At 38.6% G+C, this 23,408-nt stretch overlaps 1 protein-coding gene across 2 annotated transcripts in view; it reads right to left on the bottom strand.

Annotated features, from left to right (window-relative positions):
* Positions 1-1,869: 1,869 nt before the first annotated feature.
* Positions 1,870-23,408, bottom strand: part of ANKRD44 (ankyrin repeat domain 44) — a 154,726-nt gene continuing 133,187 nt past the window's right edge. Inside the window, exons 20-26 of one of the 2 annotated variants that reach the window (XM_039248951.1) lie at positions 21,030-21,117; positions 11,880-11,963; positions 9,975-10,120; positions 9,439-9,521; positions 6,947-7,029; positions 5,870-5,961; positions 1,870-3,580 (exon numbers count right to left, since the gene is read on the bottom strand). In XM_039248951.1, coding sequence (XP_039104882.1) covers positions 3,333-3,580; positions 5,870-5,961; positions 6,947-7,029; positions 9,439-9,521; positions 9,975-10,120; positions 11,880-11,963; positions 21,030-21,117 — 824 coding nt within the window. In that variant the 3' untranslated portion in view covers positions 1,870-3,332. The remainder of the gene's footprint in view (positions 3,581-5,869; positions 5,962-6,946; positions 7,030-9,438; positions 9,522-9,974; positions 10,121-11,879; positions 11,964-21,029; positions 21,118-23,408) is intronic. The other variant, XM_039248952.1, reaches the window with a different exon arrangement.

The following is a 23,408-nucleotide window of genomic DNA, read 5'->3' as shown; positions in this document are numbered from 1 at the left end:
ACCATTTTCAGAATATACAAATATAAAAAGGCACTCTAACTTCATATTACGAGACAAAAAAGGGGTGAGTTCTTCAACCAACGCAACAGATAAGCAAACCAAGTTGCTCAACAGTACAGAGAATAACGAGTGCAGCAAATCCATTTGATGTTCTTGTTCTAATTCAATAATAAAATAAAAACTCAAGCAGCTGTTTACTGCCTAAAGTACCAAAACATACTATGGTGCCCTTTTCGTAGTGATAAATAGAAATCCCCTGAGCTTTTTACTGTAGAATCAGAGCAGATTTTAGGCAATTCGGGATAGTAATGTATTTACCAAGGACAGGCAGACACGGCGAATAGGTAAGTGCAATGAAACATGATCCCTGTGGCTGTGGTTAAAATACAGTCCAAAAGTAACACATTTAGGTAAAAGCACTAACAGCCAAGACTCAGTTAAAAGCACAATGGTTTTTTTTTCTTAGAAAGCTATGCTGCAAATCTAGTTTTCTTTCTATGAGATGTACTTAAAACACACAGAACTCATAGTTTTAAAAGTCATTTCCTAAAGAAAAAAAATTGGTCTTGGGGAATGGAGAAATAGAGTGCGAGGGAGATCTGATTCAATGAACAATTCAGAGCGTGCATGATTTCATTTGGTTCCTTTGTCCTCCTTTCTATCAGTGAGAGAGGGGAAGAGCCAAAATGCAGCTACATGGAGAGGAATGGCCGGGGCCGGCACTGCTTTGCTGGAACCCTCCTTGTCTCTAGGCTACTCTGCAGGAAAAATGTGAACGCTGCTTCACCATTAAAAGCAGGTATTTCCTTTCCTGCTTTAAACGCCAATGGAGCAAGATTTCCATTCACTTCTAGAAAAGACACCACAGTATATCCTGCCTTTTTTAGCATTGGATCTCCCTTACTTTCAGTGTTTTGGTAAAGATAAGGTCATTATTGCTCATTAGCAATTTACCTACTTTTAAAAAATTCATCTTTCCTAAACAAACAAAAAGGACAGAGGAAGGAGGGAACACAACACCAAGAATTTGAAAAACAGTGAGGGTGGGGTTGAAAATTTTCAGCTGAATTAATACCAATTCTAGAAGTCCTTTGAACAAGTTCTCATTTGTGAAGAACCCAACGTGAGTTTTTAATTGAATCCAGGATATTAAAAGAGTAAGAGTAAAGCCTTTTACAGTTAGATGAAAAATATAATACAGTATGTATATTTGATCCAGATATGACAGAACACTGTTTTAAAAATACCTCACATACACTATAAAAGAGAAATTCCCAGGCTGAAATGGAACTGATGATAAAATGTCAGAGTCCCGTCCTAATGCAACACATTTCTCTTCTGTTTCTTCCTTGGAAAATAGCTCTTGAGCTGGTGATTTGAATGTCTTCTCTTGGTACATAGACTCACACACTGCTATCATTGGCCATTCCGCTTTTGGGACCACGTGAGATTTTCAGCGTGTTCACAATAGCTTGTGCATCTTTCTTTGGGCCACCTTTGTGCATTTGATCCACCACCCACCTCAGTTTTCATCTCGCAGAAGAGCTTTAAGGACGGCAGTGTCTCCTAGGCTCTTGAGGCTGGTACAGATTGGGGCTGAGCACTGGATGTCACACCCCACTCCAACCGAAGTGTAAGAACCTGAGGGTCGGCTGGAAACCTTAGCAGGCGAAATGCTGGGCTTGGCCCCACCACTGCTGGCTAGCCCAGGGAGGGTCCAGAGGGTTTTTCTGCTTTTTGTTATTCTAAGTCACACACATAGCAATTAAAACAGAGAACAATGGATGTTCCTCGACATTTGTTTCATTTCAAATAAATACAAATACATTTACATCAAAAGTATATGAACCTTTTCTCTAGTTTGGCAAAAAAAAAAAAAAAAAAATAAGCCTTGGTCAACGCATCCTCAGTTACAAATGTTAAGCCACCAACTAGAAATCTGTGTCATAAGAAATATAAAATACGACAAAGACTGTTACACAAAAAGATTACATTTGAACTCCATAGAAAAGCTACTTCAGTTCTCATTTCCCCTTTGAAGGAAAACAATTAAATTCTTCCACTTTAGACTGAAGCATTTTGGTCCTCCCGTATAGCTGGTTGATGAATTACAGACATATATATACACATATATATATATATATATATACATATATGTGTGCGTGTGTGTGTGCATAATGTTTAAAGAGTCTCATTCTTCTTTTTGTACGGCTATTCCAGGTGCAGAACGGGGTCCATTTGACCTAGAAGCTTTGGCAGAGGGAGCAGACACAGTATTCACTATGTTGATTTGATCATCAAGTAACTACCAATTGGCTTTAATTTCCAAATCACCCATTTCTACCTTCTGCTTTCACCTTCTTTGTTTCCTTTTGCAGTCACACGTCCACTCACTTGGCATGACCTTGACTGAGAAGCTCATTTAACATTTTACTATTGATAAACAACTTCGATGGTTCTGATGTTTTTTAAAAAGTTAGCATTCTGACTTAAGGATGAGTTAACAAATAAATAAGGGGTAGTTTTGTATTAAATTTGCATATGTCTCAAAGTTTTGGTGCAATACAACTTTTCACCTGAACTTTTATTAGATAGATAGATTGGATTCAATCAGTCGGGTGAAAACTAGTCACGGACTTGTTACAGGGAGTATTCGGTGCCATATTTGTGTTAAATGAAAAAAGCAACTTCAATTTTCAGTGAGTTTTTCCATTCATCTGGCAACTTTAACAAAATTCTTGGAAAGAAGTCCTGGATATTTAAGTGCATATTATAGAGAGGATATATGAATAATCGGACTCCCTTAAGATTGTTACAGGCATCATTTCTGAAGATGAACACCTTTACCTTTGGCTTCTAGTAAGGAAGTAAACATCAAAGTGAGAAGAGATTTGAGGCAATTCCTACCCACACCTTCCCTCCTCTTTTGGGGGACATGAATGTCTCACTGATATATTTCTTAGAACTCACTGCTGGGTGAGTATATGAAAAAAAATTCTTTATAGAGAACCGCTCCCTCTCAATTGCATTATGCCAAAAGAAAAAGAATTATATGCATTTTGTACTTCTTATTTAAAATGAGAGGTAGACTTTCACAGAAATATTTTAGATCTAAGGAAAACATAAAAGCAAATAAAAGTTGGGGCACATCTGTGTGAGTGCTTTGTCCTACAGTCTAGCTGCCCTCTCTGGCTTTGATTAATTCCTTCTCTACAGGCTTCTGGAAGCCCAGGCCCACAATAATACTTGAACACAATATATAAACCTGGAAGTCAAGTTTCTTTCCCTTCTTCCAATATGGGTGATGAGGGAAAAGCTTCTATAGTCCAAAGTCAAAACGTTTCTGAATCAGAATCATTTTCATTGTACCCGTCCTCTGAGCCTACGTTGTTACTGCACAGGCTAACCATGCTACCCAGATTGGAGAGGGTCGTCCTGCTCAAATTGTCTTTTTTAAAACAAACGAAGTTGACAGCCGTCATTGTACTGGAAGGAGAAAAAGGCATCATGGTAGCCAAAATGAGGGCCAGGCAGTCAGCCACGTCTTTGTTAGGAGCGCAAGCCAGGGCCGGGGTATGACCTGGGCGTAAATGCAGACAAGGCAGTGGTTAGTCCAGGAAATCCAAAGGTGCTGTGAGCATTCCACAGTACATCTCAAACGACCTCACACGCGGAGATGTATGTTGAGTTAGAAATCATGCCAGGCAAAAAGAGGAATTACTTCCCACGAGTCATGCTAGGGGTGAGGCTAGAGGGAACTGGAAGGGGGAGACATTTCATGAAGGATTTTGGGGTTTGTTTTTGTTTTTTCAGTTTACATGACAGCAAGCACTATGTTATCCAAAGTTAGGCAGAATTCTAGTCTTCATCTAGTGAACAGAAACACAAGGGGGCAGGGATGGGACACAATTCCACACACAAATAAAACAGCAACAGGACAGCCACAAAGGTGTTTCCACTTGAGAGCACATGCCACCATGCGCCTCAGGCCTGGGCCGGGGCACTCTCATTCTGAGAACAATGACTTTCCATTGTAGGTAATCGTGTGTCAGGTTAGGAGAGAAACTGAAAATCAGATGTCCGTAAAAGTGACTACTGCAGTTTGGTTGCTTTGTATATATTTATATAAAGTCTATACCAATTAACTAGTTCCAGGAAAATGGAATCATTTGAGCGGATCAGACACAGGAAAGCACTGGTCATTTGTGATTTGAAATTTACTATTGATCAGGGGAAATCTGATAGAATTTTAAAAAACAGCAACACCACCAACCAAAGTCCCAAATCCCAATTGTGGAAAAATGGCCGTCAAGCCATGTCATTTTCTACCATTTAGACTTGATGGGTCCTATCCAGAAGAGAAAACTACCTCAACACGTGCAGCAAGTGCATGGGGAAGTAGACCAATTCTTTGATTCAATTACTACCCCTGCCCACCCTTCATTCTACTGACTTGGAAGGGCTAGCCTCTCTCTGTTGGTGAAGTTCCTATCACCTCTCCCTCATTCATTCAGAGGAACTGGCTCAACAAAACGCAACCTTTTTTTGTTTTATCAACACTTGACCTAATTTCTGCCCCTCTTCTCCCTCCCCCAACAGGTTATTCCTCTCTCTAGTATGAAAACAAATAAGAATAGACAGGTATGATTTATGATTGTAGTGCTGTCCAAAACTGCCCCAAATTGTTCCCAGGCCTTTGCGATACAGCTGAGCTCTGAGAAAAGCCTCGGTTCCACTGACCCAGGGCTCTCATTCCCAAGGTTACCATTGGCAGGACAAGCCTCAGATGCAGCAGGCTTATCCTGGAGAATGGCAAAACCAATTTATTTTGGTCTCTTTGGGTCACTTTGGAGAAAAACTGCATGCCGACCCTAAGATACATAATAAGAGGGTGAGGGAAAGGGGGTGGGACAGCCAAGGAGATGGAGTTATAGAAAACTTTCTGTGCCTCCTAGATGAGTCAGGTTGGGGACAGAGAGGGGTACATGCTAGGATAAATGGGGCTGCAAAACAAAAACTAATAAGAATTAGCTAGTGACGTCATATGGCTAATGCTTACTTCTGAGAAATAGGCATGGGCTGCTAGTTCCAATACCTGTAATAAGCAGTTAATTGAGTTACATTCATTATAATACTTTATAAATAAAGATGCCACAATTAATGCCACATTAAAAATTACATCATTCATAAATATCCAGAAGTTCGTCTTTTGCTCCCCCTGGCTAATAGGCATTGTGCTTAAAATGGCAGCTTAACACAAATCTGGTATTCATTAGGTTTCCAAATTTCTTAGGAAGCAGAATAGAAAGCTTCTGCTAAGAGTTAATTCATTTAGAAAAGGAATGTTACATAGATCAGGAGAAGCTTTCAAGCCAAGAAATGAATTAAAACACTATACCCCAAATATCCATACTGAGGATACGGGTTTTGATCTGTTCCTTAAAAAGAAAAAAAAAAGTCTGATCTCAGAATGAACTGAAATACAAAGACCTGGGTTTTCCTTTGAGCCCCTGAGCATGCACTAATGATATGTGTAGTCTCTAACTCTTTAGCGTATGCAGTTAGAAGTTTTAATGCCTATTTGAAAGCTTTTCAGTGTGTCTAAAATGGTTTAACCACCACGCTGAGGAGTCAGAGACCAGCTGCTGGTATGACATGCAAAATGGAAGGCACTGGTGGGCTACAGGTAGACGATGTGTTTTACAGACAGACAGGACAAATTATCCTTGTTTGATTTCTCACACACAGAAACTTCTAAGAGGTAGAGAATTCTTACTGCCTTTTTAATGAACTCCTATCTTTCTCATTTTCCTCTGGCTTCACAGCGTAGGGGAGGTACCTGTGGTGATTGCTTACTTTTTCCACTTACCGTTTTCATCTACAGCAAGTACACAGGCCCCTTTGGCCAACAACTCCTCAACTACCACCTTCAAGCCATTTCGTGCAGCAACGTGGAGGGGTCTGAAAAAAGACAGCACCTAACATCACCCATGATGCATATTTGTACGAGAATGTGTCATTTGGGGTAGCTGCATTGTGAAAAGGAAAAAAATACTTAAGAAGCTATAAATAGTACATGAATATTTTTACTTTTTTAAATAAAAGTATTCGCTGACTAATTCTATTCCAGTTACTAATGATCCAATTGTTCTTCCATGTTGTCCAGATTTCTCTGCAGATATTACAAATATTCTGCATCTTAAACAACCCTAATGACAGTAGATAGAAAGTCAGAAAAAGAACGCAAGCTCTGGCATGTTAGAAGGTTTTTACCCCTTGCCTTCTACTCTAGCATTTGAATGACTGTTTCACACTGTCCATCAACATGATTGGTATTAATATCATCCATATATATTAATCTCGAATCTCTTCGTTATTAGTAGATGCATTAAACAATATTTTGTTGAATTGGGAATACCTTAATGAATAATGTCAAACCCAGTATATTCATCTCTGCTATATACTTCTTAAGAAACTTAATGGAAAAAAATTTCTCATACTCTTTTTTCCCTAAAATGCAGAAGTAATTTCCTAAAATGGGAAATGAATCAGCCTTCAAGCCTTTCACACTGAGGAGTACACTGAATTATATTAAAATATAATTAAACCGAATTGCTTAGAAACTCTTCAAATGTATGCTGGGAACCTGATTTATAAAACTGTCATTTTCCAGTAAGAATACATAATGTTAGTGCATTTTATTATAAAATTCTCTGAAGGCTTCTCAAAATAAAGATTCTAACTAAAAATGTCTGGCTTGATCAGCAGTTGTAGGTATGTGACTGTCAGCTTCCTGAAGGAGAAGCCAGGTCTATATCTTTCGCCACCGTGTTCCCCAGTGCTAGACTGGCACATAGCACACTCTTAGTATCCATTGAATAAACGACTACGTAGTGATGATGAATAAATGACAATGTCCAAATCCAACTGTAGTAGTCACACTTACGTCTGCAGTGCGTTATTTTTTGCATTAATAAGGCTCTCGTCCTGTATCTTGTCAAGTATTAACAAGGCACATTTTTCATGACCCTAATAAGGAAAAAAAGAAAATAAGAAACACAAGACAGAAACACAGAAAACTTCCTGCAAAGTTACTTGATTTTGCTTTAAATTTAAAATGAATGTCCTCTGCCTAAAAGCATTTTATTAAGGCTATGTTCTGAGTAATTCCTTTTTTTTTCTAAAAAGCAAATGGTTAAAGGACCCTAGATTCTCACAGATTCTGGAAAAGGTCTATTAGGACTTGATTAATCGAAGTCTGATCTAAATATTAATACTTCTAACGTAACTGAAGAATTAATGTTTAGAGAGCTGAAGGAGACGCTAGTTCAGCAAGGTCAGCTGGTAAACATGAGGAACATTCTTTAAGTCTGTCAATGTTGCTTTAAAAAAAAAAAAAAAGTCAAGTCCCATCTCCTTCCTCAAGCCCTCAGTGACCATGTCAGTGATCCATCTACTCCTGAAATTTCCATCACATCTATTATCAGTATCACTTATCATTATGTGACACCTTATGTTGGGAAGGGTCTCTTTCAGGGAAGCTCATCCTTTTCCTTCTCAACCAGGGGAAGATATCTTTATACCTTGTAAGAGATGGTTGATAATTTTTAAAAATCAGTTGATAAGTCAGAGACCCTTTCATCCTTTCAAGGCCTATGCCTTGTTAAGAGGTCATAGTTTCCTAAACCCTTGCTATTCTAAGTGTGTCCCAAAGACCAGTAACATCAGCTTAACGTGGGAGTTAGAAATGTTGCATCTCAGGCCTCACTTCAGACCTGCATTTTTTTAAAACACCTATGTATTTTTGACAGAGAGACAGAGAGAGAGAATGAGCTGGGGTGGGGCAGAGACAGAGAGGGGGAGAGAGAGAATCCCAAGAAGGCTCTGCACTGTCAGCGCAGAGCCCAATGCGGAGCTTGTCTCCCAAAACGTGACCTGCATTTTAACAAGATCCTCTAGTGATTCATTTGCACAATAAAGTTTGAAGATCACTGTACTTCTATTCATGAAAACGCTACACACTGAAATAAACTTCGTGAAACTATGGTTTTTTATGGTTGCCATGGGCTTTCCAGAGCATGAAGTGAGAAAATGCAATCACTGAAATGAAAAACCAAGTCTTCTGGTACCAATGGGTATAGACAACACCTTTAAAACTGTCACTATATTGAAATAAACCACCATCACTGGTGTCAGTTGGCATCACACTATAAAGCCTTATAAGAGAGCCCCTGAAATGCAATTTCAGAAGTGTCTCTGGAGTTTTCATTCTGATGTACTGCTGGGATAGTGTAAATGGCTGTGATCTTTTTAGAGGCCCATCTGGGCTTAAAAATGTTCATAGCCTTAGGCTTAATAAGTTCACATTTGGAATACATCTTAAAGGAATGAGTAAGAATTCTTTTAAAAAATTTCTCTCGGGGCACCTGGGTGGCTCAGTCAGTTAAACGTCCAGCTTCGGTCCAGGTCATGATCTCACTGTTCCGTGGGTTTGAGCCCCAACTCGGGCTCTGTGCTGACTGCCAGCTCAGAGCCTGGAGCCTGTTTCTGATTCTCTGTCTCCCTCTCTCTCTGACCCTCCCCTGCTCACGCTCTCTCTCTCTCTCTCTCTCTCAGAAATAAATAAAACATTAAAAAAAATTTTCTCTCAATGACATCTATAGTAGCGCATTTTAGAAAACAAGCAAATGTCTAACAGTTGGGGATGGGTTGAATAAAGGATGGCACATTCCTAAGGTAGAATACCACGCATCTTCTAAATCACTACAAAAATTTCATATCTAAAAGAAAGATATTCGTTAAGAGATGATTCAGTAACAAAAGCAGGTTTTAAAATAGTATGATCTCCCTTTTGTAACATTGTATATTTATTTATATATCGTTTATCTTTTACAGAAGCAGGAATCTTGAGCTACATGTGAACATAATACTATTAATAAAAACAAAAAACTCGAACACATTCCTTGCTCTGAACTATGCAACAGAAAAAAGGGCAAAGGGGAGAAATGCACACGAATGCACTAACTTGCCTCATAGGAGAGTATTAGGCTGTGTTATTACAATGCTTTCAAATGGAACAAAATGAAAATAAGTGGACCTTGTTATACTTCAGAAGCCATGTAACCATGGTCCCAGCCTATGTTTAAAAGCAAAATGACATAGTACTAGAACCACAGAGACAGACACAGTCCAGCATGAAGACAGGCAACGTAAGAATGCAAGGTCAACATTCCATGAAAGTCATATCCTCATCAATCCCTATGTGGGTCTGCTCTTAGCGTCTTCCCCTTCCATTCTGCTTACAGTTGACAACACCCTGGGGACATGTACATCTTAACTAAAAGACATGATACACACTTCTGAGATAGCTAGTATTCCAGTGGTATTATTATTATTATTACAACGCTAAGTAACACTGTTTCAAATTCATTTACATACTTTGCTACTAGCCAAATGTAAGGATGTGTTCAAGTCTTTATCCTTTACAGTCAGATCAGCCTGGGCAATGTTCACCAAGATATCTATGGAAAAAGCCAAGAGAGAATTACTCAGACTACATGCCAATTATAATCACACATTCAAATTAGTATGGTCACATAATCATATTTAATGCTTTTAAAGAAAAAAATGGAAAAATTTATTGCCATACTTGGTCTCTCCAAACCCAAGGTCTATAGGCAGTAAGTTTAACTGTCTGTACATAGTTTTGTTATTTCCAAGTAAAATAAACCCGTTGCTATATTTTGTCTCTAAATGATGAGATTTTTTCACTGCAGAGATGGGTTCACTTTGAAAAGGTCCACCAAGAATCAAATAACAGAGGACTGAAGACGATTAGCAAGCAGGGTCAAATGGCTTAAATAAAATGTTCGCCTTTTTTACACGCATATACCAAGAGAATAACTGATTTCTTGGTTTCATGCGACTCCGGTTCTGGTTGGGCATGGATGTGAAGCGCGCCAGTCCGCACATACCCACAGCGCCCGCCTGCCCGTTCTCAGCAGCCATCATCAGTGCTGTTTTCCCTGAATGGTCAGCTGCGTTCACCTCGGCGCTGTGTCTCAGAAGCAGCTGCAAGCACTCCACGTGATCCGCAAATGCCGCCGCATGAAGTGGTGTCCTAGTGATTTAAAACACACATGATGTAGTTCCTTTTAATTTTTTTTTTTTTACCTTTTATTCATTTTTGAGAGAGAGAGAGAGAGAGAGAGCGCGGATGAGCAGGGGAGGGGCAGAGAGAGAGGGAGACACAGAATGGGAAGCAGGCTCCAGGCTCCAATCTGTCAGCACAGAGCCCGATGAGGGGCTCTAACTCACAAATCGTGAGATCATGACCTGAGCCAAAGTCAGATGCTTAACTAACTGAGCCACTCAGGCGCCCCAATTTTAGTTTCCTTTAACCTTAACACACTCTATTTCTGTATATGCCGGAGAAACATGTGCACAGTGTCACCTTAGGGATTTAAAACTTCTCAGTTTACAGAGATAACATTCAGGGCCTCTCCAAAGTCCATTCAGGGTGGACACTGAACAGTCACCTATGTGAATGGCACCCCCTAGATTTAGAGTGACCCCTAGATTTTAGTGGTGACCTCGATAATAAAATTAGCATCTTCATCGACCCTTTGATGTTGAGGTCCAGTCACTTTGTTCTTATCTTTGATAAAGATACTTTCAAAATTAGGCCTTAAATTTGAAGATAATTGGCTATATAAATAATAAAAAAGCCCATATTATCTAATGTGGATAGTTGATTTCTCTAGGAGCACAATTTGGCATCATTTGTAAAAATTAAAAACCATTGACCTTCTGGCCAAGTAAGTCTATGTTTAAAATGGTATCTCTTAGATGTACTTGGTCATGTGAATACACACATATACGAGACTGCTCACTGTACCACTCTGCAAAACAGAAAAATATTGGGAACAACTTAAATGTTCTTCAGTAAAAGACAGGTTGATTAAGTGACTATATCCACTCAATGAAGTAATATGTGGCTTTAAAAAGAATATGGTAGGGATACCTGGGTGGCTCAGTCGGTTGAGCGACCGACTTCAGCTCAGGTCATGATTTCACATTTTGTGGGTTCGAACTCCACATCGGGCTCTGTGCTGGCAGCTCAGAGCCTAGAGCTTGCTTCATATTCTGTGTCTTCCTCTTTCTCTGCCCCTCCCCCTGCTTGCAGACTGCTTTTCTCTCTCTCTCTCTCAAAAATAAATAAACATTAAAAAATTTTTAAAAAATAAAAAAGAATATGGTAAATCCATATGTTCTGGTATGAAAAGATCTCCAAGATACCCTAAAAGCAGAGCACTGCAATAGAATTCTCCCATTTGCATAAAAAGAACATAAATATATATATACATATTTACATATGTTTGTAGTTATATATAGAAAATACTTGGGAGAATGTAAAAATTTGAAAAGAACAGTTTAAGGTGATGGAAGAAGCTGGGGCTTCCGGGCTAAGAGAGGAATTTCTTCAATTATATACTCTTTATTATATTTAATTTTTAAAAATGATGCTTTTATATTATTTTTTGTGGTTTTTATGGTTTGTTCTTTTTTCTTTTTTTCCTTTTTTTTTTTTTTTTTTTAGAAAAAGTGTGTGCGTGGGGACAAGGGGTAGAGGGAAAGAGAGAGAGAGACAGGGAGGAGAATCCCAAGTAGGCTCCACACTCAGCACTGAGTCTGATGCGGGGCTCAATCCCATGATCCTGGGATCATGACCTGAGCCAAAATCAAGAGTCATATGCTCAACCAGGAACCCCTATATTACTTTTTAAATTAAAAAAAAAAAATGTTTGGGTACTTTGCAACCACAAAGCAGAGACTACTATCGATCAAGACAAGAGGCATGCCATCTCAGGACCACTTACCTGCCTTTGTCATCTCTGCAGTTGACAATACTGGAATCTATGGCTCCAAGTAGCAATGATGCACAATTCTCATGATCATTTATTCTAAAATGAAAATAAATTTTACATTTTAAAATATCGCTCTTTAAAAAATTACATATTTCCTCCTACTCCATCTTCCTATGCACTATTTAACTACCTGACAGATTTAAAAAAAATCTGATGTAAATATCTGTGGTTTATGGTCTGTTCAAATGATTGCAGAAGTCAATTGAGGTCACACAAATAAACTTTAATACTTCATGAAGCAGGCAGTGTTCATTCTCAAGAGTTTGGAGAACTGCTTACTTCAGGAAGCGTTAAATAAGATTTATGCCACCTAAATTGTCTTCTTTAATCATTTTAACAGGTGATGAGGGTGGGATTTGAAGCTGACTATTAACAGCCTGCAAGAGGAAAGACAGGCAAGGCACCTGCCTAACGCTGAGTTCACTGTCCTCTGGTTACCAAGGGCTGAGGGTGAGTCACTCTTGGATTTGAGGTCTGCTCCCTCATCTGCAACTGTCCAAGTCAAACATACTTTATCCAAAACCTTTTAAGGTACAAGAGTTTATTAAAGTTCCCAGAGAAGTTCTACGATTCAGGAAATGCTCAGGGACGGGTAGATGACAGCAACTGTGGGACTAACAGGGACCATGAAGTAAGTCTACAGCATAAACCACTGGTAGACTTGGGGAAATAAATTAAGAGTCTGCACAAATACAGACTGTTTTGACCAATGGCACATCAAAATCTAAGTAGACACAAGTCGGACTATTAAAAGCCCTCAGGGCATCCACCACCGTATATAACGGTTGTGAAGAGTAATAGATCTTTTGTTAATGCGAGTCTCAGAAGCCAAAGCCACAAAATTGATGGGCACAGATTGAGCACTTAAAAGCTGTTAGAGTGCTCACCACATAAACCTAAGACTCTTGTGATAAGTTGGTCATGGAACAGGTTAGATTCATACTAGGTCACCCAACAGCTTCAAGAAAATTTCCATGCAACAAGCGACACCGTAAAACACCACACAAACTCCAAACTCAAGGGCACATCTCTCTTAGGTATGAATTTGGTTCCAAGAGACTCTAGGCTTAGCTAAAGAAAGAGATCCTCAAGTGTCAAAGAACTGAGCACTCTGCCTTCCAGCACAGTTGCTTTTTTTATGTCTAAGAAGTGCGGTCCCAGATGCAATAGGTACCTACAAAAATGGCAAACTCTTACTGAGACAACTCAAGATTGAACGGCCTTCATGGGGAATGTTCCAATTAGAGAAGATTGTTCCTTCCAGAAGTGCACTTGAAAGCAAGGGTTCCCAAACCAACAAAGAGAATGGGATACCTATTTTAAGTGGTTTGCAGAAGCTTCCAAAAGATTTCAAGATTCCAAGATAGCTTAATTGCAAAAAGTTAATGAAAAATTAGACACAAGAGCTACCTAAAACAAAGACTGTAAGACTGATATGACTGCTACTACTGCCCTCTATCCTCCTTTACCTGAGTACTCACAGTCTACTAATTCTCTTCTGAATTGCCTTTCTACTGTGAAGATCATAAACAAGTCTTTTCAGAGTTAATGGTCCTATAGCTCCTACTGCTCTAAGGCCAGAAACTTAAATTAACACCTGGGTGTCCCTCAGTGCACCATCATCAAAACACTGGCTCAGAAATTGGTGTCTCATTTGAAACCCACGAGGACACTGGAGAAAAGGCTTACCTATAATATTTTGTGCAAATCCTCTGCCACCAACTCAAATGGCCCCATATATACCCTCAAAGGAGGGTCCCTATACGAGCCCCTTGCAGTGTGGATGGGATGCCAAGGAATTCTCCGATAAACGGTTACCAGTTATTCCTTTTAACGGCCAAGGGGAAATAAAGTTAAAATTAATGGAAAAATCTTGCCAAATTCTGGTAGCCACATACCAAAGCAATATTCTCTACTTTAAGCTCTGCTCACTCTGGAGCCTACAGATGGGATCCTGGGAAAATTGGCAGGAGCAGGCAAAGGGTGAGAATTCTTACCAGATTCAGCTTTCCTGGTCTCTGTGGTGCCTGTTCAAGAGGGGAAGGTGTAATACGTGTTGTCCCTTCCTTTCCAAATTCACTCTTATGAATTTGGTTTTGAGGCAGCTATTGGTTACTGATCCTTTTCTTTCCCAGGGACTGCTGGTGCCTTCTTGTGTGTCCTAAATCCTTCTTTCCTTTGGCAATCTTTAGGAGGTGGCTGTGGATCTTGGGAAAGTGGATTCTTTTGCACCATCTTTGGGGGCACCTCTTGCATTCATGGATTGTTCAGTATTGCCAGGGATATTTACTGTTTGTCCAGGCTGAAACTCGACAAGATATTGGAAAGGCTTTTCTTTCTTTTTATTGTTTTTAAAGTTGCTTTATGGTCAGAAGTTGGCCACATAGGAAGTTGGTATTCAGAGCCTGATAGTAACTTTCCTTAGGCCTTCTCACTAAGTAAAATTAAACTATGTACCTGGGGTTGTGAGTGGAAGATCAGGGGCATTCCAAAGGCAAACGACTCTAAATTTAGAACAAAGGAATCCTGTGATGTCTACATTAGTTGAAGGAAGATCTCCTCCTTGATATAAAAAAGCAAATTAAAGATAATGTAGTTGGATGAGTAGGTCAGCCCTCTTTTTGGAGGAATGAAAATCAACTTCTCTTGCCTTACAAATTCAGCTTTTAAAGAACAGAAAAAGCTCACCTATCCTTTTTACCAATCCCCAATCATCCCTTATTCATCTCAAAAGGCTTGTAGGTATTGTAAAATCCTAGATTTAGGAAACAGAAGTCCTTCTTAGAGGATCTCGCATTCTTTCTCTGTGCCTTTGAGATGTAAATGTTCTAAAGGTCTTCTCTAGGAACTTGTATCTAGGCCATCTCTTTGAAATGCACATTTCAGGGAGATAATTCTTGTCAGAAAGAAGAAGAAAAAAAGAAAGGCCGTTTGGAAACTAGGAACTAAAAAATAGTAAGTGTTGATGAACACTGGGTGATGTACAGACTTGCTGAATCTCTATATTGTACACCTGAAATTAATATAACACTGTATATTAATTATACTGTAATTAAAAATAACACTGTATATTAATTATACTGTAATCATGGCTCAGGTCATGATCTCATGGTTGGTGAGTCTGAGCCCTGCATTGGTCTCTGCACTGACAGTACAGAGCCTACTTGGGATTCTCTCTTCTTCTTTCTCTGCACCTAGGCTACTTGTGTTCACTCTCTCTCAAATAAATAATCTTACAAATTTTTTTAAAGTCTTAAATTTTCTCCTCAAATATTAGTAAAAAGTTTAAGCCATCTGAGCAGATAATCTTAATTTATTTCATTTGCCAGAAACACAATTTAGATCTGTGTGTTTGTCTTGTTTTGTTTAAAAAAAGGTGTTTTTTTAAATGTTTATTTATTTTTGAGAGAGACTGACAGAGCTTGAGCCAGTGAGGGGCAGAGAGAGAGGAGGACAGAATCAGAAGCAGGCTCCAGGTCATGATCTCGCGGTTCGTGGGTTCGAGCCCCGCGTCAGGCTCTGTGCTGACTGCCAGCTCAGAGCCTGGAGCCTGTTTCAGAGTCTGTATCTCCCTCTCTCTCTGACCCTCCCCTGCTCACGCTGTCTCTCTCTCTCTCTCCTAGAAATAAATAAAACATTAAAAAAAAAATTTAAAAAAAAAAAAAAAAAAAGAAGCAGGCTCCAGGCTCCAAGCTGTCAGCTCGAACTCACGAACCATGAAATCATGACCTGAGCTGAAGTCAGATGCTTAACCAATTGAGCCACCCATGTGCCTCTGTTTTTTTGTTTTTTTAATAAACTAGTGAGTTTTGAATTATCATACCTGCTTAAAGGTTAAAATTTAAAAACAAAAGCTATAAGATTTCTGTTTGTGTCCATCTATATGTATGTCTATGTATGTATGTATGTTAGGCTTTTTTTCTACCTCCTGATGGTATTGCCAAAATTAATTTGTAAAGGGCTCTATTTAATAGGCTTAAAGAATATTATTAAGCACTTATAGAAGTCAAGTATACTCTCTGAAACATAGAAACAAAACCAAATGTTTTTCAGGTTCACATGATCTAGGTTATCTTTGGTAGGCAAAGAATAATTTTAGGATGGTTGGTTTAACTAAAACAGGCATGTCTTCAGAATTATCAGCATTTATCATGTAGACATAAAACTCTTATTCTACTTACATGTACTAAAAATCACATAAGCTCCTGTCATCACTGTTACAGAATTTGTCAGCAAGAAGGGAAACCTGAGATGATGGTTAGCTGTTTACTATCTCATGAAATTTTCATGAGTGATCTAAACAATTGTTAAGAACAAATAAATTAAATAGATGTAAGTAAGAAAAAAATAGATATAAGATAAAAGTTTATAAATAAACTTTTCAACAATAATTATGCTTTATGATGTGTATACTTAAGAATAGTTTCCAAAATGTTTTTGGTAATCTGAAACTTTAAAGTTACACTGAGATAAATTAAATGATGGATAGTCATTGACTACATAGATCATTTCCAATTAACATAAAATTACGAAACATTAATTACTAAACATAGAATTATCTACTTTTGGTTTCCTTTGACAGAGGAACTAGAGATATTTGGCTCCATGTGTAAACATGTTTTGTACTACATTGAAAAACATACTATGAGGAAGAGATATACTTCTTGAAATTATGAAATTTATTTATAAATTTGCCAATCCACTGAATGCTAATGTAGCAGACAACCCATTATTGCTTGCTTCTTAGTTTTCACTAGGAGTTAGGGCTCTAGAGGTTAAGAAGTTTAATCAATTAAAATTATTGAGAAATAATAAGGGTGAAAGAAAACACTGTGTAAGAAAAGTAGGTAATAAAAGTAAATGCATTTTTTTGGATAAGGAAAGGTATGAAAGACATGCGGTTTTGTGTTTCTTCAAGTTTTTTTGGTAAGAAAAAAGAGAAAGTAACTTTTTCCTAAAGTAAAATGAATATTTTTTTCTGATAAAAGAAAGGAAAAATTAGTATAAAATCTGAATGGATATAAAAAGTTATAAAAGGTCTACAGAAAAGGAATCTTGGAAAAGGAATTCTATGGGTCAAGCTGGCTAGATTGGAATGGATTTAAATTAAAAAAATGAGTTTTTCTATTTAAAAAAAATTTTCTAATGTTTATTTTTGAGACAGAGAGAAACAGAACATGAGCAGGGGAGGGGCAGAAAGAGAGGAAGACACAGATTCCGAAGCAGACTCCAGGCTCCGAGCTGTCCACACAGAACCCTACCCGGGGCTTGAACCCACAGACTGAGAGATGATGACCTGCACCAAAGTTGGACGCTTAACCGACTGAACCACCCAGGTGCCACCAAAAAATGAGTTTTAATATCAAAAGTACACTACTGCAAGATTAGAATTTGGTTTTCTGTCTGTTAAATAAGAGAACAAAAGTTTTTTTTTGTTTTTTTAGATTTCTGGTCTGCTCTTAATAAGAAATTGTAAGCGAAGTTTTTGTTTTTTGTTTTTTTAATATAACCTTTTAAGTAGTTCTTGTGGAGAGTAAAGATTTTGTTTGTTACAAGAGTAGTTTAATGTGCTTTATGCTATCTTTATCAGGTCTTTATTTTATTTTACAATTTGTTTTTAAGTTTATTTATTTGAGAGAGAGTGTGTATACAGGCATGCACAGAAGCCCAGGAGAAGGGCAGAGAGAGAGGGTGAGAGAGAATCCTAAGCAGGGTCCGTGCTGTCAGCACAGAGCCTGATGTGGGGCTTGAACTCATGAACCATGAGATCATGACCTTAGCTGAAATCAAGAGTCAGACACTTAATTGACTGAACCACTCGGGTGCCCCCAGTGGGTCTTTAATTACTTAAGAAAAAGAACTACAGAGTTTGTTTGTTTGTTGTTTAGCCATGAAACTTGAAACTTGCTGTATTTGTCTTTTAAAGTCTTTAACTATTATTTTGGTTAGTTTTGGATAACTAAGTATTGTTGCACAGTGACCTATGATCCTATTTGACCAAGTGCTTTAAAATTTTTTGATATTTTTGGTAAACTTCCCCCATATCAAATTCTTCTTCTATTTTTTTTTTTTTTTAATGTTTATTGTGCTGTCAGAGCACAGCCTGATGTGGGGTGTGAACTCATGAACTGTGAGTTTATGACCTGAGCCAAAGTCAGACACTTAACCGACTGAGCCATCCAGGCACACCTGGATATAAATAAAATAAATATCCACCTCCAAATAAAATTATAAATGAAATCTTTTTGACTTTGAACAAAGTTTGGGATTTTTCAGAGGTACCTGAAACATCTCAAAAGATTCTTTCTCTTTCCTTATAAAAAGATAAATATTAAGCTAATCAGGTTCATTTGGTATGTTAAATTATATAAGAAGCATTGTCAAATAAGAAATGATGTTCTTAGGTTATACTGTATAGGTGTATGTTATCATCAGTGTTCCAGAAATTGTATAAAATTCCCAAGATTCTGATACGTCTGGTATAATGTTACCTGTCATAATTCCATTTATCATCTTAAATGTTATGCTTAACAACAATAAAAAAAAAAAACCAATTTCCCTGTCAATTCCTTATAATTACTTATCAAGTAATTACCTGTCAAGACAGAAGATCTGTCTTTCACGATAGGCATATTTAAGTCTTTTGTCATTTCCAGACAGTTATTGGTTTACTTTGATGCTTTTGCAGAAGTGAGATTCCTGGAAAGGACCCTAGGAGGTACCCTTGACCACTGACACTGCTGCCAAATTACATGATGTTGAACCTGGGTGCATATTTCATGACTGTAGAAGGCTCATCTGATACCTGGTCCTGGCTCAATGCCAGAGACCTCAAAATCAAATTGACTGTGCAGATTAGTAGCTGACATTGAAGTACACTGTTTCCTCCTAAGATGTTGGATAAAGAACCTTTCTCTCCATTCTTCTTTCTCCCTCTGACCATTCTTTTCCTAATTATTATACCATGAAGGTCTTTATGATTCTTTTGTCTACCTTTCACCTTGCGCCGGCCTAGAAAGAGAATGCTATCACTCACATATGTCAGGCCACTGCAAAGGAGGGTAATCAAACTCTCAATTTACTGTTGGGTTTGCTCTAATACTGGTGACCCTGTGGTTCTGTCCATCACAAACTTTCTCCTGATTTCTAATGCCTAGATTTCTCTAGAACAAGCTTGCTGGATAAACACTTCTGGGGGAACTGGAAACACAGTTACACAAGATACATTAACAGGCCAACGGGCTTAAAGAAGTATCCCCTCTTTAGGATCATCTCTTGATTTATTTGATTCTAGTTGGTTTGGTTCATGGGGACCCTGGTTCAGAAATGTCCTGCAAACCTTAGGAATACTTTTACTATTAATAATTATCTCCCTGGTTTATTGCTTCCTGGTATGTTATTCTCTCAAGGTTTTTAGATGACTGTGTGCAGCCATAAGCCAGCCAACAAATGGTCTCCCTCCAACTTGATTGTAAACCTGACATCATCTCCTCCTGTGAAATATATACTGACACCCAAGGAGACAACAGTAACTGAGAATAGCTTGCAACATCACCTTTGCTCACACCTCTTGGTTGGCCAGAGGTTGATCAAAGGGATGAGGAAGAGCTGCCAAATTGATCCCACATTAACCCTTCCTTGGTAGGCCAGGCATCACTGATCCTGGGAAACAACATCACCAAAAAAGAAACTTTTAGGTTCCATGTTCTTAAAAATGTTCCATCTCCCCAGAGGTAAGACCATCTAGTTAACCAATTAATAATCATCGAGTTATATGGGTGATTGCCCCATTCCTATGATACCTCAAATAAGGCCAGATTTGTAACCCTAGCTAAGCAGGTGGTTTTTTTTTTTTTTAAATATTTATTTTTGAGAGAGAGAGAGAGTGTGAACAAGAGAGGAGCAGAGAGTCAGAGGGACAGAGGATCTAAGGTAGGCTCTGTGTTGACAGCAGTGAGCCCTATGTGGGGCTCGAACCCACAAACCGTGAGATCATGACTTGAGCCAAAGTTGGATGCTCAACTGACTGAGTCACTCAGGTGCCCCGCTAATCAGGTATTTTTATTCCTTCTCTTCCTTGTTCCCTATTTATTATTCTGTAAAAGCTTCCTGCTTTCTGCCCCATTTTGCAATTCTCTGAACTCTTCCAAGTGCAGAGTGTCTGCTTTATGAAGTGCAAAATAAAGACAGCTTGTATCACCTCAAATGTCTTCTTTAATCATTTTAACCATTCAAATGGCACACATTCTGTACTCCCAGCACTTCTTCAGAACCCCTACATCCAGGAAGGAGTTTACTGAGTACCTCTTATAAAAGACACTATGTTAGGTTTGTTGGGGATACCAAAGTGACAAAGAAATACTTCCTTCAGATTTGAAATCACTCCTACTCTTTATTCCTTGCTCTTTCTTTATGGAGCCACTTTATGCCTCCAATATCTTTCAATCAAATGACCCAGCTGCATGTGAAGCCCACAGACAATGCACACAAGGCACTCTCAAGTCTCGGGTCCAGAGGCTGGCCATCATTGCCCAGGTGAACATGGACCCCTGGGTGAACATGTTCCTCCAGCCTGACTGTGGAAGTTGGACTTACGGTCACTGTATTCTCTAAACATTCATACTATGAGACGGCAGAAACAATTACATTTATCAAAAAAGGACTTACAACATATGACAAATGGAGAATTACAATATATAAAAAGTCTTCCTGTTATAAAATGTCTTTCCAGTTATCCATAGGCACACTGTTTCTAATCCCAACTTAGTTTTAGAGTTTGGTACACAAATGTGAGGTGCGTCTGAAGAGCTCTTCACCTGGTGTGTAACATGCTTGTTAACATCACCTGTTACTCTTCATGTCATTTCTGTCAGGTGATATGCAAGCCACCTGGGAACCTGGGCTCTTTACAAAAAGCTCCTGGGAAATCATTAACACTAGGGACCACACTTGGCTATCAGACCTATTTGCCATTAGCAGCAAAATGGAATATATTGGTCTTATCTCTGGTCTGAAAGCCTATCCCTTCCCTAAAAGGCAATTTCTCTGCATTTAGTTAAAAGGATTAAAGCAACACCATTAGCTTCCAGCAGTTCTACTTACATTGCACAGTGCAGTGGAGTAAAGGGATTACCGATAAATTTTCGAAAACATTTCTGCTCCAAAAGTACCTCTATACAGTTTTCATTACCTGCAAGGAACCAAAAGAATTTAGGGAGTTTCTAAGAAAGAAATTTTGTTCAACGCAACCTAATTTTTTCATTAAGTATTGAATTTGGCTTATGAATTCTCCTGAATTGGCTACATGTTCATTCTCCATGGAATAAAATTCACAAAATGCCAAAATGTTATTAACTATGCTCACAGGTGTTCTGAGACTTAATGAAACAGTGACTGCCATATGTTCTGGTGGAGAGAAACAGGTAAAGAAGAGACCTCATTTGCAAGTGGAATAGATTCTATGTCATCCTCGGCTCTTGATGGAAAGATGCCAGACATAGATATATATGCCTCAGTTTGCCTATATTTACAACAGGAAATTCTCCTTTCACCCATAGGAATAGGTTCACTACAATTATGCAGCCCAAATCAGGAAAGAAGATATGATTGATAGAATTTAGTATCTGAGATAATACAGGTGAAAAAGCTTTGACTATAAAATACTATATACGCATTTAAAATGGCACCAAGATTGGTTCCCAGCTAATAGTATGCACCCAATAAGTATTTTTTTTATAATAAGTAGAGGAATGAATGTAAGGAATGATTGTCAGCAAAATGACAAGTAGTTTCTAAATCAACTGACTTTGAGTTGAGTAAGGCCCTAGTTTTGTTGGCTTGTTACCTGACTTAGGCAACTCACTTGGAATCTGTGAGCCTCAGTTTCCTATATATAAAATATCAGACTAGTAATGCCTGTTCTCGCTACGTCACAGGATGATGGCTTTTTCAGTTGATAAAGGACCTATATGTGGTTTGCGAGGTGATGTACAATTGCTGGAGCAAGAAGGCAACATTATTTGGCTGTGGAATATAGATTGTTGTCCTGAAACTCTTTTTGGTTAAATTTAGTGCTAAATTCAAGTTCTTTTATGATCTACCTCCGAATTATGTAGATTTGTCTAATTTTATGTGTGAAAATACAAGTCAGACCTTTCTTGCACCTGTAGAGAGAAAAGGTGAAACGGTTTTTACGATGAAGAAGCAGATGAATGAATATAAAATCCCCTAACTCTATTCAGGTTATACTGTTTAGCTTTCCAACCATATCCAACCCTCACTCGAATGGTCCCAGACACGGTTGCAGTGCTGGGAAGAGGGGCTGCCCTCTATCAGTCTGACTCCCCACAAAGGACCTAGCTTAGGGCATCATCAACACCTACCATTCCTTGGAGACCATGCGAATCCCAAATTGAGATCTGTGTGGAGAGGACTGAGGACTGTCCAACTTTCAATATTCTAAGTGCTCAGTGGAGGGGATTCTGGGAAAATGGGAGCTTGAACCTTAGATTTGGAAGGCTGCACTGGCAAGGTGATTGCTCAGGAGAGGGCTGCCCCCCCTCCCCTGCTTGCACCTGGAGAGGCCCAAGAGCAGAGGCACCTGCCATCCCCGCCCCGTCCCACTCCAGGGGAGAGGCTGCGGTCTATAATCAGCACTCTTATGTCCTCCCCCTTCCTGTAGGCTTTCCAGTGCCAGAGAGATCTCACAGCTTGACTCAGACGGGGGATAGGGAGCTCTCATCCATTAGGAAGGAAGAAAAAATAATCACAATCCACCAATGGCAGGGAAGGAGTAAAACCAAGTCAAACAAGCAGCAAAATCTGGCTCTCACTGAAGTTAGAACCACTGAAAAAAGGAGAACTCTAATGAGACCATGATGAAAAGGTCTTAACACTGATATATCAGAGCACTCAAAAACATTTCTGGACCTAATAATCATAGTTTCTGAGTGGAAATTTCAATAGAAGAATTAAAAATGGAAAAATAGAATTATAGAAGCTGAGTAAGAAATATATAGGAAAATATCCACATATACTTAGGGGTGTAAGACCTGCTTAAGCAAGGCTGGAGACCTAGATGCAATAAAAGAAAAAGTTTGATAAGTTCAACCATTCAAAATTCAAAATACCTGCATGGAAAAAGATGTCATAAACAAGGAACAGACACAAATGGTAGACGGAGAGAAGTCATATGCACACATAACAAATGGAGAATTCGTATTTCTAACACAGGGTGCTTCTACAAACATTATGAGAAATGACAACTCAGTAGAGAAAGAGCAACAGATGAAAAAGGTAATGTCCAGAAGAGGAAAAGGAAATGCAATTACATAAATAAATACACTATCAGAGAAACACAAACTGAAATAATGAGATATCTGTTTCTTGCCCTTCAAACTGACAAAAATTAAAAAAAAAAAAAAGATGATACTGTCCTGAGCCGGCAAAAGCTTAAGAAAACAGTAAGTTTTCTATACACGT

The sequence above is a fragment of the Hyaena hyaena genome, unplaced genomic scaffold (assembly GCF_003009895.1).
Source record: "Hyaena hyaena isolate Hyena2069 unplaced genomic scaffold, ASM300989v1 scaffold_325, whole genome shotgun sequence".
NCBI classification, from domain to species: Eukaryota; Metazoa; Chordata; class Mammalia; order Carnivora; family Hyaenidae; genus Hyaena; species Hyaena hyaena.
Note: the sequence above shows the minus strand (reverse complement) of the source record. Positions and strands in the feature narration are given on the sequence as shown.